General features: G+C 46.8%; 1 protein-coding gene across 7 annotated transcripts in view; it reads right to left on the reverse strand.

Moving 5' to 3' along the window:
- Positions 1-14,377, reverse strand: part of LOC105493732 (coiled-coil domain containing 63) — a 60,144-nt gene that overhangs the window by 17,857 nt on the left and 27,910 nt on the right. For all 7 annotated transcript variants that reach the window (XM_071071104.1, XM_071071098.1, XM_071071101.1 and 4 more), the window contains 3 exons: positions 11,646-11,827; positions 9,267-9,448; positions 6,034-6,254 (listed from right to left, as the gene is read on the reverse strand). In XM_071071104.1, coding sequence (XP_070927205.1) covers positions 6,034-6,254; positions 9,267-9,448; positions 11,646-11,827 — 585 coding nt within the window. The remainder of the gene's footprint in view (positions 1-6,033; positions 6,255-9,266; positions 9,449-11,645; positions 11,828-14,377) is intronic.

Consider the following 14,377-nt stretch of genomic DNA (forward strand, 5'->3'; position numbering starts at 1 on the left):
GTGATCTGCCCATCTCAGCCTCCTAAAGTCCTGGAAATTTTTAATTTTTTAAAAAGCAAGAAAGAACTCTACCAAAAAGATGAAACAATGCTATGTCCATGTGATAGAATTATTCCTGATTTGGGGGTGGTATTTATACTTTTTAGTATTTTCCAAATTGTGAAAAAAAATTCTAATCAGAAAAAAATATATTATTTTGGAAAAAAAATAAAAAGGAAGTGAGTCTTCCCATCTTTACAGGGCAGAGGTGGGGTGGGGGATCTCTACCAAAAAGATGGACCAATGCCATATCCAGGTGATGGGATTCACATTGAGACTTTTTAGTAGTTTGCAAATTGCATCAATAACCTGAGTCGGTGGCACCACTCCCCTGCTTGGAGATCTCCCATGGCCCCTACTTCTCGGAGAAATGGCCAAAACCTCTTCCGGAAATGTGCCCAGCAGCCCTCACCTCCCAGATTCATCCCCTCTCCCTCCCATATCTCTCTCTGCGTGCCAGACACGCTGGCCTGCTTGCAAGCTGCGTCAAAGCCTTTGCGGGTGCTGTTTCCTCCGCCTGGAGCATTCTTCCCCAGAGATCTGGACAGCTCAATCCCTCACCTGTAAGTTCACCCAGATCTTAACTTCCCAACTGCCCGGGGCCCACAACCGGCTCCAAAACCCATCTTACGCTGCGCTACTTCATCTTGTTACCCACACTGCATCTCCCTTTCTAACTTACTCTATAATTTGCGTAAGTATTGGGCTTGTTGCTTATTGTGTGTTTCTCCCTGCCAAAACAGCAGTTCTGTGAGGGCTGAACTTTTTGTCATCCTGTTCACTGTCACATTATCAGGGTCTAGAGCAGTGCCTGGAACACAGTACGTGCTCAATAAATACTTGCTGGATGAATGAATAATCAAAAGGACATTTGCTTCAATCAGATACACAACTTTATATGGTAATAACTATATAAAGTTTTACATTTTAAAAGCACAACAATTGACACCAGCCTAGGCAACACACTGAAACCTCATCTCTACGAAAAATACAAAAATTAGCTGGGTGTGGTGGTGTACGCCTGTAGTCCCAGCCACTCTGGAGGCTTAGATGGGAGGATCACCTGAGCTGGGGAGATTGAGGCGGGAGTGAGCCAAGATCAAGCCACTGTACTCCAGCCTGGGTGACAGTGTGAGATCCTGCAAAAAAAGAAGAAAGAAAAAGAAAGATAGAGAGGAAGAAAAAGGAAAGAAAGAAGGCAGGCAGGCAGGCAGGCAGGCAGGAAGGGAGGGCCAAGAAATAAAAAAGTTGGAAGTTAGAAGGAAATATTTCAGAATGTCACCAGTGATTGTCTCAGGCAATGGGATAGTGGGTGGTTTAAAATTCCTTCCATCTTTAGTTGCTTTCCAGATTTTCTACAGTGAGCATATCTTTGTCCCATAACATTTTTTGCAAAATTAAGTCTTACCATTGGAAATCAGTGCTCTCTGGACTTATTCAACAGGCATTTGCAGCTCTATTTGAGCCCAAAAAGGCACAGTTCTGTAACCTTAACAAACAGCTTGGAAGCTATTGTTCTGGTCCAAACATCACTCTACAGATGGGGAAACTGAGGCCCAGAGAGGGCAGCGCTTACCCATCTTAGACACATTTGTCATGACCCTAAGGAAGAGGGTCCCCTTATGAGGAGTGGGGAAAATCAAGGCCAAGTCAGCTCAGGAATATTTTCTATCAGGTCAGGATATCCAGCCGGGGTCCTCACACACTCTGCTAGGGCTTGTCCTCAATGTCCCACTGGGGCCCAAGAATTCAGGGTCTTGCCCACTTCCAGGCGGGCCCGCAAAGACCTTCCCTGCGATGCCGCAAATGGCCGCCAGAGGGCAGTGGTGACGCGCCTGAACCTCAGCAACTCAAAGGCCCGCTAACCTCTGCGGGCCGCGGAGCACTTCGGCCCCGCTGGTCTCTGTGAGCTAGGAGGGAGCCAATGGCTCCGTTTGTAGGAACTCGGATTCCCGCGGGAATGTGGGCGGGAGGAGTCAGATCTGATTTTCCAAGAGAAACCAGAAATTCAGAGTTTCATGTGGAATATCCTGGTTTTTAAATCACTGCCACTAAGAATTTAACAACTTGGGGAGGTGGAGGAAACCAAACGAAACTAAAACAGAAGGCTGGGGCCGGGCGCGGTGGCTCACGCCTATAATCCCAGCACCTTGGGAGGCCGAGACGGGCGGATCACGAGGTCAAGAGATTGAGACCATCCTGGCCAACATGGTGAAACCCCGCTCTCTACTAAAAATACAAAAATTAGCTGGGCGTGGGGGCGCTCGCCTGCAGTCCCAGCTACTCCGGAGGCTGGTTTATGAGTCTCCACCCCCAGCCCTCTAGGGAGGGGTGCAGTCAGATGTTAGAATCCTAATTGTGTGTGTTTTTGTTAGTTTGTTTGTTTGAGACGGAGTCTTGCTGTCTCCCAGGCTGGAGTGCAGTGGCTCACTGCAAGCTCCGCCTTCCGGGTTCACGCCATTCTCCTGCCTCAGCCTCCTGAGTAGCTGGGACTACAGGCGTCCGCCAGCACACCCAGCTAATTTTTTGTATTTTCAGTAGAGACGGGTTTTCACGTGTTAGCCAGGATGGTCTCGATCTCTTGACCTCGTGATCCACCCACCTCGGCCTCCCAAAGTTCTGGGATTACAGGCGTGAGCCACCGCACCCGGCCTCCTAATTGTTTTTAATTAAAAAAAAAAATTTTTTTTTTTTACCTGATCCCTTAGTTTGAGCAAAGATGCCACAAGAAGGCAAAAAGGTAGGGTCCCAGCCCCCTCGCATGGCCCATCCCACCCCCACTCCTCCATCCAGGTCTGCTCCATTTCCTATGTTTTATATACCAGTGTTTCCTCAAAACATGGAATTAAACAAAAGCGTTCTGTATGGCCGGGCGTGGTGGCTCACCCCTGTAATCCCAACACTTTGGGAGGCTGAGGCGCACAGATAACCTGAGTTCAGGCATTCGAGACCATCCTGGCCAACATGGTGAAACCTTGTCTCTACTAAAAATACAAAAATTAGCCAGGCGTGATGGCTCATGCCTGTAGTCCCAGCTACTCAGGAGCCTGAGCAGGAGAATCGCTTGAACCCGGGAGGTGGAGGTTGCAGTGAGCCGAGACCGTGCCACTATACTCCATCCTGGGTGACAAAGCAAGACTCTGTCTCAAAAAAAAAAAAAAAGGAAAGAAAGAAAAAGAAAAAACAAACTTTTGTAGCGTTTTAAATAAAAGTTCAAAACTTTTTTTTATAAAAAGAGTTTGGACTTGGAGGACTCCTCTAGTCCAAGTGTGTGTGCCATTCTACAGATAGAGAGACTGAGTCCCAGAGCGCCTGCACTTGTCCTTGTGCGGGAGATGCTGTGCAGCTGCAGGAGGAAAGGAGAGAGCAGCCTCAAGGTGAATGGGAGGTCTAGGTCATTTCTGGGGAATAACCATTTCCTGTGCCTGTCCTGGACCCTCGTCCAGGAAGACCTCCTTCCAGGAGGGGGACAGAGAGTGGCATGAGGGTCCTTCAAGCCTGTCTTCCCCACTCCAGATGCACCTCCCACCCTGCACCTCCCCATGCCCTGCCTGGGACCTGCGGGGCTTGTACCTGTGGGCTCCCCTGTGCTTGGGTGGGAGGAGAGGGAGGTTGGGGTATTTGCCATCCCCTGGGTCCATCCCTAGTTTGGGTGCACCAGTCCAGGAAGGGCATAGCGGGCAGCCGTCTCCTCATTCCTCCCTCCCCTGACCCATTTTGGAGCTCTGGCTGTTCCCACGTGCTGCCTTCTTAATTTCCTCAGACGTCTGGAAACAGCCCCTTTTTTAAAACTCTCCTCAATTTAGCCATTTTATTTTTGGGTTTTAGTGGTTTTTTGGGGTGGGTTTTTTGTTTTTGTTTTTTGAGATGGAGTCTTGCCGTATCGCCCAGGCTGGAGTGCAGTGGCGCCATCTCGGCTCACTGCCACCTCTGCCTCCCAGGTTCAAAGGATTCTCCTGCCTCAGCCTCCCGAGTAGTGGGATTGCAGGTGTCCGCCACCACGCCCAGCTCATTTTTTGTATTTTTAGTAAAGACAGGATTTCACTATGTTGCCTAGGCTGGTCTTGAACTCCTGACCTCAGGTGATCCACCTGCCTTAGCCTCCCAAAGTGCTGGGATTACAGGTGTGAGCCACCATGCCTGGCCAATTTACCCATGTTGGCTGTGCTGTTTCCTGTGACAACCCTAGCTGATAAAGTCACCTTCACTCCATTTTTTGCAGCCACATGGACTGTTATCTATAATAGTTTTCTGTAAACCAAGCCATTCTGTGTATTATGTTTATTATTCTTTGTTTACTGTTATTACTTACTACCCTAAGTAAATATCCATTAAATCACAAGTTTGCTCTGGAAGCTCTATTATTCCTTTAAAAATTAATTCATCACTAGTAAATGAAAATATTTTCACCTATATTCTAGCTGCAATCTATTTGCACATGGCCAGCGTGCATACCCCACATGTGGGAAACAGTGATATATTGCACAGGAAAGCAGCTCCCCTCATCACGTAAGCAGAGGACAGGGCCCTCAGAAGAAGGAGTAATGAATTCCCAGAGGAGGCAGCATTTGTGCAGGGTCAGGACTAATGCGCAGGATTTCATCAGAAGAGAAAAGGAGGGGAGAGAGATGGAACAGCACGGGGAAGACACTGGCGGAGGGAAATGCATGGGACAGCTGGGGCTGGCAGCAGCAGAGGGTGTCTTGGAGGTCATAACAGGACCTGTGTCTGCAAAGGCAGGTAGGAGCCAAATTTTGAAGGGGCTGGAACGTCACACTAAGGGGTTTAGACTCTATTCCATGCAGATAGTTCCAAAGGATGTTTATTTATATACTGGCATGTAAATAGCCCAGGACGCTAGTGACATTTGGGAAATTATGGGTTCAACAAAGGTAGGCAGGTTTCTTTACTGCAGGACTTGTCAGGGCCTTTACTATGCTCATGTGCATCAAGTCTCGCCAAGATAAGAATGAGTTATCTCTCCTCGAAACTGTTAATTCACAAGGGTCAGGTAAGGGGCCAAATAAGAAATACTTTCAGCTTTGCAGGTCCCTCTTGCATATTTCTCTCTCTCTCTTTTTTTTCTCTTCTTACAATCCTTTAAAAATGTAAAAATCATTCTTGGCTCATGGGCTGCACAGAAACAGCCATGGACTGTAGTTTACTGAATGCTGGTTAATAAAACACACCATGGATTATAAAGTCACTATTGGGTTGGGGGACATGAAAACATTAAATGTAGGTATCCATTGTTACAGGCCAGGCACGGTGGTTCACATCTATAATCCCAGCACTTTGGGAGGCTGAGGCAGACCAGGAGTTTGAGACCAGCCTGGCCAACATGATGAAACCCCGTCTCTAATAAAAATACAAAAAAAAAAAAAAAAAAAAGAGGGCATTGTGGTGGGCGCCTGTAGTCCAGCTACTCCGGAGGCTCAGGCAGGAGAATCTCTTGAACCCGGGAGGTGGAGGTTGCAGTGAACCAAGATCATGCCACTGCACTCCAGCCTGGATGACAGAGCAAGACTCCATCTCAAAAACAAAAATACAAATAAAAAGTAGGGGGACAGTGGGAGCAATGGTTCACATTTGTAATCTCAGTACTTTGGGAGTCCAAGGTGGGAGGCTCGCTTGAGGTCAGGAGTTCGAGACCAGCCTGGGCAACATGGCAAAATCCCAACTCTACGAAAAATGCAAAAATTAGCCAGGCATGGTGGTGCACACCTGTAGTCCAGAATACTCAGGAGGCTGAGATGCAAGGATCATTTGAGCCCGGGAGGTCGAAGCTGCAGTGAGCCAACATCACACCATTGCACTCCAGCCTGGGTAACAGAGTAAGATCCTGTCTCAAAAATAAAATGTAGGGGGAATAGAGGGGTGTTGACCAAACTGCTTTCTATAGTGCCTCTCACAGAGCCTTCCTGGGAGACTGCTCTGGAAAGGCTGCTGTGGACACAGGGGCCCCAGGGCCTAGGAAAGCAGAGCCACCCTGACCTGGATTCGTTGGGTCCTCTTGTGCATCATCTCCATGTCGTTGTTGAGCTCCGTGACATACGTGAACCGAGCAAAATTCTTCTCCTCCTTGGCCAGAAAATCTTCAATGAGCTGGTTTAGGTTCCCACTCTCAGCCAGCTTCAGCAGCCGGAGGTGGGCCACCTCGTAGCTCTCAAAACTCTCTCCCTTGCTCTTCTTGACATGCTTCTTCGCCTTGAGAGCTAGGAAAGGAAAAATCAGCTACTGTGACACTCAAAAGGAAGCGCCTCAGATCCATGCCAGGCAGACAGTAGCGTGATCAATATTATCATTATGGTCAGGCATGGTGACTCACGCCTGTAATCCCAACACTTTGGGAGGCCAAGGCAGGAGATTACCTGAGGTCAGGAGTTCAAGACCAGCCTGGCCAACATGGTGAAACCCCGTCTCTACTAAAAATACAAAAATTAGCCAGGTGTGGTGGCACGTGCCTGCAATCCCAGCTACATGGGAGGTTAAGCCGGGAGAACTGCTTGAACGCGCGAGGCAGAGGTTGCAGTGAGCCGAGTTTGCGTCACTATACTCCAGCCTGGGTGACGGAGCAAGACTCCATCTCAAATAAATAAATAAATAAATAAATAAATAAATAAATAAATAAAAATATATATACACACACACATAGATATACATATATGTGTGTATGTGTATATATATTTATATATACGTAGTAGTGGTAGTAATAGCAGCAGTAGTAGTAATAGTAGTAGTAATAGTAGTAGTAGTAATAGCAGTAGTAGTAGTAATAGTAGTAGTAGTAGTAATAGCAGTAGTAGTAGTAATAGTAGTAGTAATAGTAGTAGTAGTAGTAATAGTAGTAGCAGTAGGAGGAGGAGGAGGAGGAGGAGTAGTACTAGTAGTAGTATGCCTTAGGGATGAGGTTAGATGTTTCCAGGAGATAGAGCAGAAGCTTCACCCATCATTCATTTCACAAATATCTCATGAAGCATTTACTATGAACCACACACACTGTGCTAGGCACTGCTGATACCAAATCCCTGCCCTGGCCGGGCATGGTAGCTCACACCTGTAATCCCAGCACTTTGGGAGGCCAAGGTAGGAAGATCACTTGAGCCCAGGAGTTTAAGACCAGCATGGACAACATAGCAAGACCCCACCTTGACAAAAAATTTTTTTAAATTAGGCCGGGTGCAGTGGTTCATGCCTGTAATCCCAGCAATTTAGGAGGCCAAGACAGGCGGATCACAAGGTCAAGAGATCGAGACCATCCTGGCCAACATGGTGAAACCCCGTCTCTACTAAAAATACAAAAATTAGCTGGGTGTGGTGGCGTGTGCCTGTAGTCCCAGCTACTCAGGAGACTGAGGCAGGAGAATCACTTGAACCCAGGAGGTGGAGGTTGCAGTGAGCCGAGATTACGCCACTGCACTCCAGCTTGGCAGCAGAGCAAGACTCCGTCTAAAAAAAGAAAAAACATTTAAAAAATTAGCCAAGTGTCGTGGTGAGTGCCTGTGGTCCTAGCTACTTGGGAGGCCAAGGTGGGAGGATGGCTTGGACCTAAGAGGTCAAGGCTGAAGTGAGCTATGACTGTCACAGCACTGCACTCCAGCCTGGGAGAAAGAACAAGACCCTGTTTCTTAAAAAAAAAAAAAAAAAAGGATCTTTTAGGCACACCTGACCATGTGACCTTTTACAGGTAGTGGCTCCTCACTGTTTTGGTGAGGCTCAGGTGATCCTCCCACCTCAGCCTCCCCAGTAGCTGAGACCACAGCAAGTGTCACCATGCCCAGCAGTTTATCCCAAACAGCTGCTTTTCCTCTGGGGGTCTAGAATGTTGGTATGTGCTAGGCAGAGGATGTCTACACGACCAGCCCCCAGTAAGAATTTGGGGCACAGAATCTCTAGTATACCCCACTATGAGACAACCTTTTTTTTTTTTTTCCCCAAGAGACAGGGTCTCACTCTGTCACCCAGGCTGGAGTGGTGCAATCATAGCTTGCTGCAGCCTCAAACTCCTGGGCTTAGGATCTGCTTTTTTGTACCCCTCAGCACCTTGTCACCATCAGACCTCCTGAGATCAAGCCATCCTCCAACCTCAGCCTCCCGAGTAGCTGGGACTACAGGCACGTACCACTATGCCCAACTAATTTTTTGAATTTATTATAGAGATGGGGTCTTGCTCTGTTGCCCAGGCTAGTCTCAAACTCCTGGCCTCAACTCCTGATCCTCCTCCTGCCTTGGCCTTCCAAAGTACTGGGATTACAGGCATGAGCCACCATGCCCAGCCCAGTAGATAACTCTTGACATGTGTGGTCACAGTTAGATCCTGGAAGAACCACGTGTGCTCAGTGTGATTCTACTGGGAAGCTTGCGCCCAGTTTCCTCCAGACACCAGACCACACACCTTCTCCCCGTGTTGACCTTGCTTGGCACCTTTTCACTGTTATGCATCACAGCCGTGAAGGTGCCTCCGTGCTGAGTCCTGCGAGATATTCTAGTGAATCATCAAACCTAGAGATGAACTTGGGGACCCCGACAATAAGTCTCCCTCTAAACAATAGAAAGAGAGCCCCAAATGAAGACACATGCCGTAAATTAGGGTTCGCAGATAAAATAGAGGGTTCCCAGTTGAATTTGAATTTCAGACAAATATATTTTTAAGATAAATATGTCCCAATTATAGATAAACAAAAAGTTTTATCAGAAGTATGTCGCAAATGCTGCATGAGACATAGTTATCCTAAATATTTATTTATTGTTTATTTTATATTTAAAGTTAACTAGGCTTTTTTTTTTTTTTTTTTTTTTGAGACAGGGTCTGAGAGTCTTATTCTGTTGCCCAGGCTGGAGTGCGATGGCATGATCTTGGCTCACTGCAACCTCTGCCTCCCGGGTTCAAGTGATTCTCCTGCCTCAGCCTCCCAAGTAGCTGGGATTATAGGTACTCACCACCATGTCCAGCTAATTTTTTTGTATTTTTAGTAGAGACGGTTTCACCATGTTGGTCAGGCTGTTCTCAAACTCCTGACCTCAAATGATCATCCTGCCTTGGCCTCCCAAAGTGCTGCAATTATAGGTGTGAGCCACCACAGTGCCCGACCTTAACTAGGCATCTTATATCTTTATTTGCTAAATTTGGCAACCACAAGGAGACTTGGAAACCTTCACTTAAATAGAGAGAGAGAAAGAAGGCAAGAAAGAGAGCGAGAGAGCAAGTTTGCTCCTGTAGAGTGTACCTTCCTCCCTTTTGGCCTGCTCCTCGAATTCATTGCGGTCATTCAGCTTGACAAGCAGGAAGGACTTGAGCCTGCTCTCGTGGGCATAGAGACGCTCCAGCTCTCGGATCTCCAGGTTGTACTGAGAGATGTCCTTCTTCTGGCGGTCCTTCATGGCAGCCATTCGAGCCATGGCCTCCACCCTGGGCAAAAGGTACAGAGCCTGAGCATCTGAGGCTCCTCCTCTCTGCTTCCCTTTCCCTGCCAGTCCAGAAGGCCTTCCTGCCTAGACAATGACTATCACTTTTATTAATTATAATGGTTTCTGGTTGTGTAAAAACAACCCTCCTTACCTGAACAACAAGAGTTGTAAGCTCTAGATCACTCCCAGAAATGATTTTCCTATCATTATCATCATCATTGCCTTCAGCATCACCATCATCATCACCACCATCACCATTACCACTATCACCATCACTACTATCATCACCATTATCACCATCACTACCATCACCATCATCACTGTCACCATCATCACCACCACCATCACCATTATCACCACCACCATCACCATTATCACCACTATCATCACCACCCCACGACCACTATAACCATCATCGCCCTCATCACCACCATCACCATTATCATCACTATCACCACCATAACCATCACCACCCACCACCACTATAACCATCATCACCTTCATTATCCATCCACCATCACCATCACCACCCCACCACCACTATAACCATCATCGCCCTCATCACCACCATCACCATTATTATCACTATCACCACCACCATCACCATCACCACCCCATCACAATTATCACCACTATCATCACCACCATCACCATCGCCACCCCACCACCACTATAACCATCATCACCCTCATCACCACCATCACCATTATCATTACTATCACCACCACCATCACCATCACTATCACCATTATCATCATCACCACCATCACCACAATCATTACCATCACCACCACCATCATTATCACCATCATTACCATGACCACCATCACCATCATCACCACCACCACCACTGCCATCACCACTATCATCATCACCATTATCACCATCATCACTACCATCACCATCATCACTGTCACCATATCATCCTCACCACCATCACCATTATCACCACTATCATCACCACCACCATCACCATCATCACCACCACCATCACCACCATCACCATCACCACCACCATCACCACATCACAACCATCACCATCTTCATCACCACCATCACCATCATCATCACCATTACCACCATCATCACCACCACCATCACCATCATTACCATAACCACCACCACCATTACCACCATCATCATCACCATTATCACCATCATCACTACCATCACCAACATCATCACTGTCACCATCATCATCCTTACCACCGCCATCACCATTATCACCATTATCATCACCACCATCACCACCACCACCATCATCATCCCCATTATCACCATCATTACTATGACCACCATCACCATCATCACCACCACCACGATTGCCACCTCACCGTCATCATCACCTTCCTAATCACCACTATCATCACCATCATCATCACCATCATCACCACCGTCACCATCATCACCACCACCACCATCATCATCATCATCACCATCATTACCATCACCATTATCACCATCAACACCATGATTACCATCACCATCATCATTATCTTCCTAATCACCACTATCATCCCCATCATCATTGCCATCACCATCATCGCCACCACCATCACCACAGTCATTATCATTACCGTCACCATTATCACCATCATTATGGTCACCACCACCATTACCACTTATCAATTACTGTGTCCCAGGCACTACCTTACATTTATATATCATTTAATCCTCTTCACCGTCTAAAGAACTCCTACAACAATATAGTAGTGATGAAACCAGGATTTAAACCCAGATCTGTCTGACTCTAAAGCCTATGCCCTTCACAGCCAAACTATATGCCTTTTGCTCCTATGAGTGTGAGGCCAGCAGAGACCCAGATTGAGAAAGATCCCCTTGGACTAGAGGCAGGGGCACTTGGAGGAGATGGCACAGCACAGAGGTCTGAATCTCAACTTCACCACAATCCCACTTACCTAGATCTCAGGTAGGCATTTTAGCATCTCTAAGCCTCCATGTCCTAGTCTGTAAAATGGGGATAATAACTCCTAGGGCAGTTGTGAGAGTTAAAACAATACCCACCAGAGTACCTAGCATCATGCCTGGCACACAGTCAGTGTTCAGAATTATTACTACTATGATTTAAGATTCCCCAACACATAAGGACCAGGGGCAGTGGTGGCCCAGAGTAGAAAGCTAGATGCTCAGCAAGGGGCTAAGAGACCTCACTGCCCCTGGACCTATCACCAGCCCACCTCTGCTCATAGGCCTGAGAAGATTGTTCAATGGCCAAGTTCATGGTTTTCTTCTGCATCAACAGGCACCGCTGGAGCTGCTGGTAGACATTGTCATAAGCAGCCTTCTCAAATCGTAGGTCTTCAATCTCCTTCCGGAGCTTGGCATTAGTGGTCAGCATCTTGTCAAAGTGAACAGTGACCTGTTGAAAAGGCCATGCTTCAAAACAGGTCTCATTTCTGGGGTGTAAGACAAGGTTCCAGAAGGTACCTGGAGGACTGTCAGGTCTTTGCCCCATCTCACTCCCAAGGGCCATGGAAGAGTGGTTAGAACACTAGGCAAGAGGTTCAACTGGTTGGAGTCAGTTGAGTGGCCCACCAACTGGCTAAGGGCCCTTTAGTGGATCCTTTTTATTGTATCTCAAATTCCTCAACTACTTTTAGACCTAACTTCCAGTTTTAGGCAATTAACAGAGGAGAGGGGAACAAGCTAAATGACACCATAGGAAATAATAAGCCAAACTGAGAAGGTATTAATAGAACTTTCTACAGGACAATTGACTTGGACTCCTCAACAAATTGATAGCATGAAAAAAAAAATGGGGTGGGGCTGTTTTCATACAGGGTTTCTCAAACTCAGCACCACTGGCACTTTGGGCTGGATGATTCTTTGCAACAGGGGGCTGTCCTATGCTTTGTGGGATATTAAATACCCCCTACATTCAGGTGGCACCCTCACCTCCAACCCTGTTATGACAACCAACAGGGTCTCCCTTAGGAGACAACATCCCTTTGGAGGCAAAATCACCCCCAATTACTGAGCCTTAAAAAAAGAGACTCTGCCATTTGCCACAACATGGATGAAACTGGAGGACATTATGCTAAGTGAAATAAGCCAGACACAGAAAGAAAAATATTGCATGATCTCATTTATATGTGGACTCTAAACAAAAAAAAAAAAAAGTCAAGGCTGGGTGCAGTGGCTCACGCCTGTAATCCCAGCACTTTGGGAGGCTGAGGCAGGTGGATCACCTGAGGTCAGGAGTTTGAGACCAGTCTGGCCAACATGGTGAAACCCCATCTGTACTAAAAATACAAAAATTAGACAGGCGTGGTGGTGGGCACCTGTAATCCCAGCTACTTGGGAGGCTGAGGCAGGAGAATCGCTTGAACCTGGGAGGTAGAGGTTGTAGTGAGCCGAGATCACACCACTGCACTCTAGCTTGGGTGACAGCATGAGACTCAGTCTAAAAAAAAAAAAAAAAAAAAAAAAAAAAAAAAAAAAAAAAAAAAAAAAAGGCTGGACGTGGTGGCTCATGCCTGTAATCCCAGCACGTTAGGAGACCGAGGTGGGCGGATTACAAGGTCAGGAGATCGAGACCATCCTGGCTAACACAGTGAAACCCCGTCTCTACTAAAGAACACAAAAAATTAACTGGGCATAGTGGCAAGCGCCTATAGTCCCAGCTACTCGGGAGGCTGAGGCAGGAGAATGGCGTGAACCCAGGAGGCAGAGGTTGCAGTGAGCTGAGATTGCGCCACTGCACTCCAGCCTGGGCGACAGAGCAAGACTCCGTCTCAAAAAACAAAACAAAACAAACAAAAAAAAGAGGCAAATATACAGAGATAGAGAATAAAAAAGTGGTTACCAGGGGCAGGTGGGGTGAGGGGGACAGGGAGCAGGGAGACGGAGGTCAGAGGATAGCAAGTAGCAGATATGGAGGAGGAGCAAGTCTAGAGCCCTAAGGTACAACATGAGGACTCCAGGGACTCTGACTGTACTGTATTTGGGGTGGGTGCAGTGGTTCATGCCTGTAATCGCAACACTTTGGGAGACCAAGATGGGTGGATCACCTGAAGTCAGGCATTTGAGACCAACATGGTGAAACCCTGTCTCTACTAAAAATACAAAAAATTAGCTGGGCGTGGAGGTGGGCACCTGTAATCCCAGCTACTCAGGAGGCCGAGGCAGGAGAATCGCTTGAACCTCGGAGGCGAAGGTTGTGGTGAGCCAAGATTGTGCCACTGCACTCCACCCTGGGGGACACAGCCAGATTCTGTCTCAAAAAAAAAAAAATTGTACTGTATTTGGGATTCCTGCTAATGCGCAGATTTTAGAGGTTCTTGTCACAAAACCAAAAATGGGTAACTATGTGAGATAACAGATATATGAATTTGCTTCACTATAGTAACCACTTTAATATCTATATGTATCCAGTGATATGTTATATACCTTAAATATACACAGTAGAATTTAGTTTTTATTTTTATGAAATAGGGTCTCGCTCTGTCAACCAGCTGGAATGAAGTAGTGCAATCACAGGCTCAAGCAATCCTCCCAGCTCAGCCTCCCGAGCAGCTAGAACTACAGGTGCAAACCACCATGCTGGGCTATTTTTTTGTATTTTTAGTAGAGACAGGGTTTCACCAAGTTGCCCAGGCTGGTCTCGAACTCCTGGGCTCAAATGATCCTCCCATCTCAGCCTCCCAAAGTGCTTGGATTATAGGTGTGAGCCACCACACCCAGTCTATCTTTTTTTTAATAAAATAATTTTTAAAGTTTTTTTAAAAGACCATGTGAAGTGCTCCCATAAGCATTGAGAAGAAACAACTCCAAAAAAATATTCCTAACAGCAAAGGGATTTAATTTCTTTGGAGGTTTTCAAAGTATGTTCTAAGAAACATTTGGTTTCTGTAGGGCCAACACTGGGGTAAAGCAAGTGAGGCAACCAGGGCATGAAATTTAAGGAGGC

Source organism: Macaca nemestrina, chromosome 10, assembly GCF_043159975.1.
Source record: "Macaca nemestrina isolate mMacNem1 chromosome 10, mMacNem.hap1, whole genome shotgun sequence".
NCBI classification, from domain to species: Eukaryota; Metazoa; Chordata; class Mammalia; order Primates; family Cercopithecidae; genus Macaca; species Macaca nemestrina.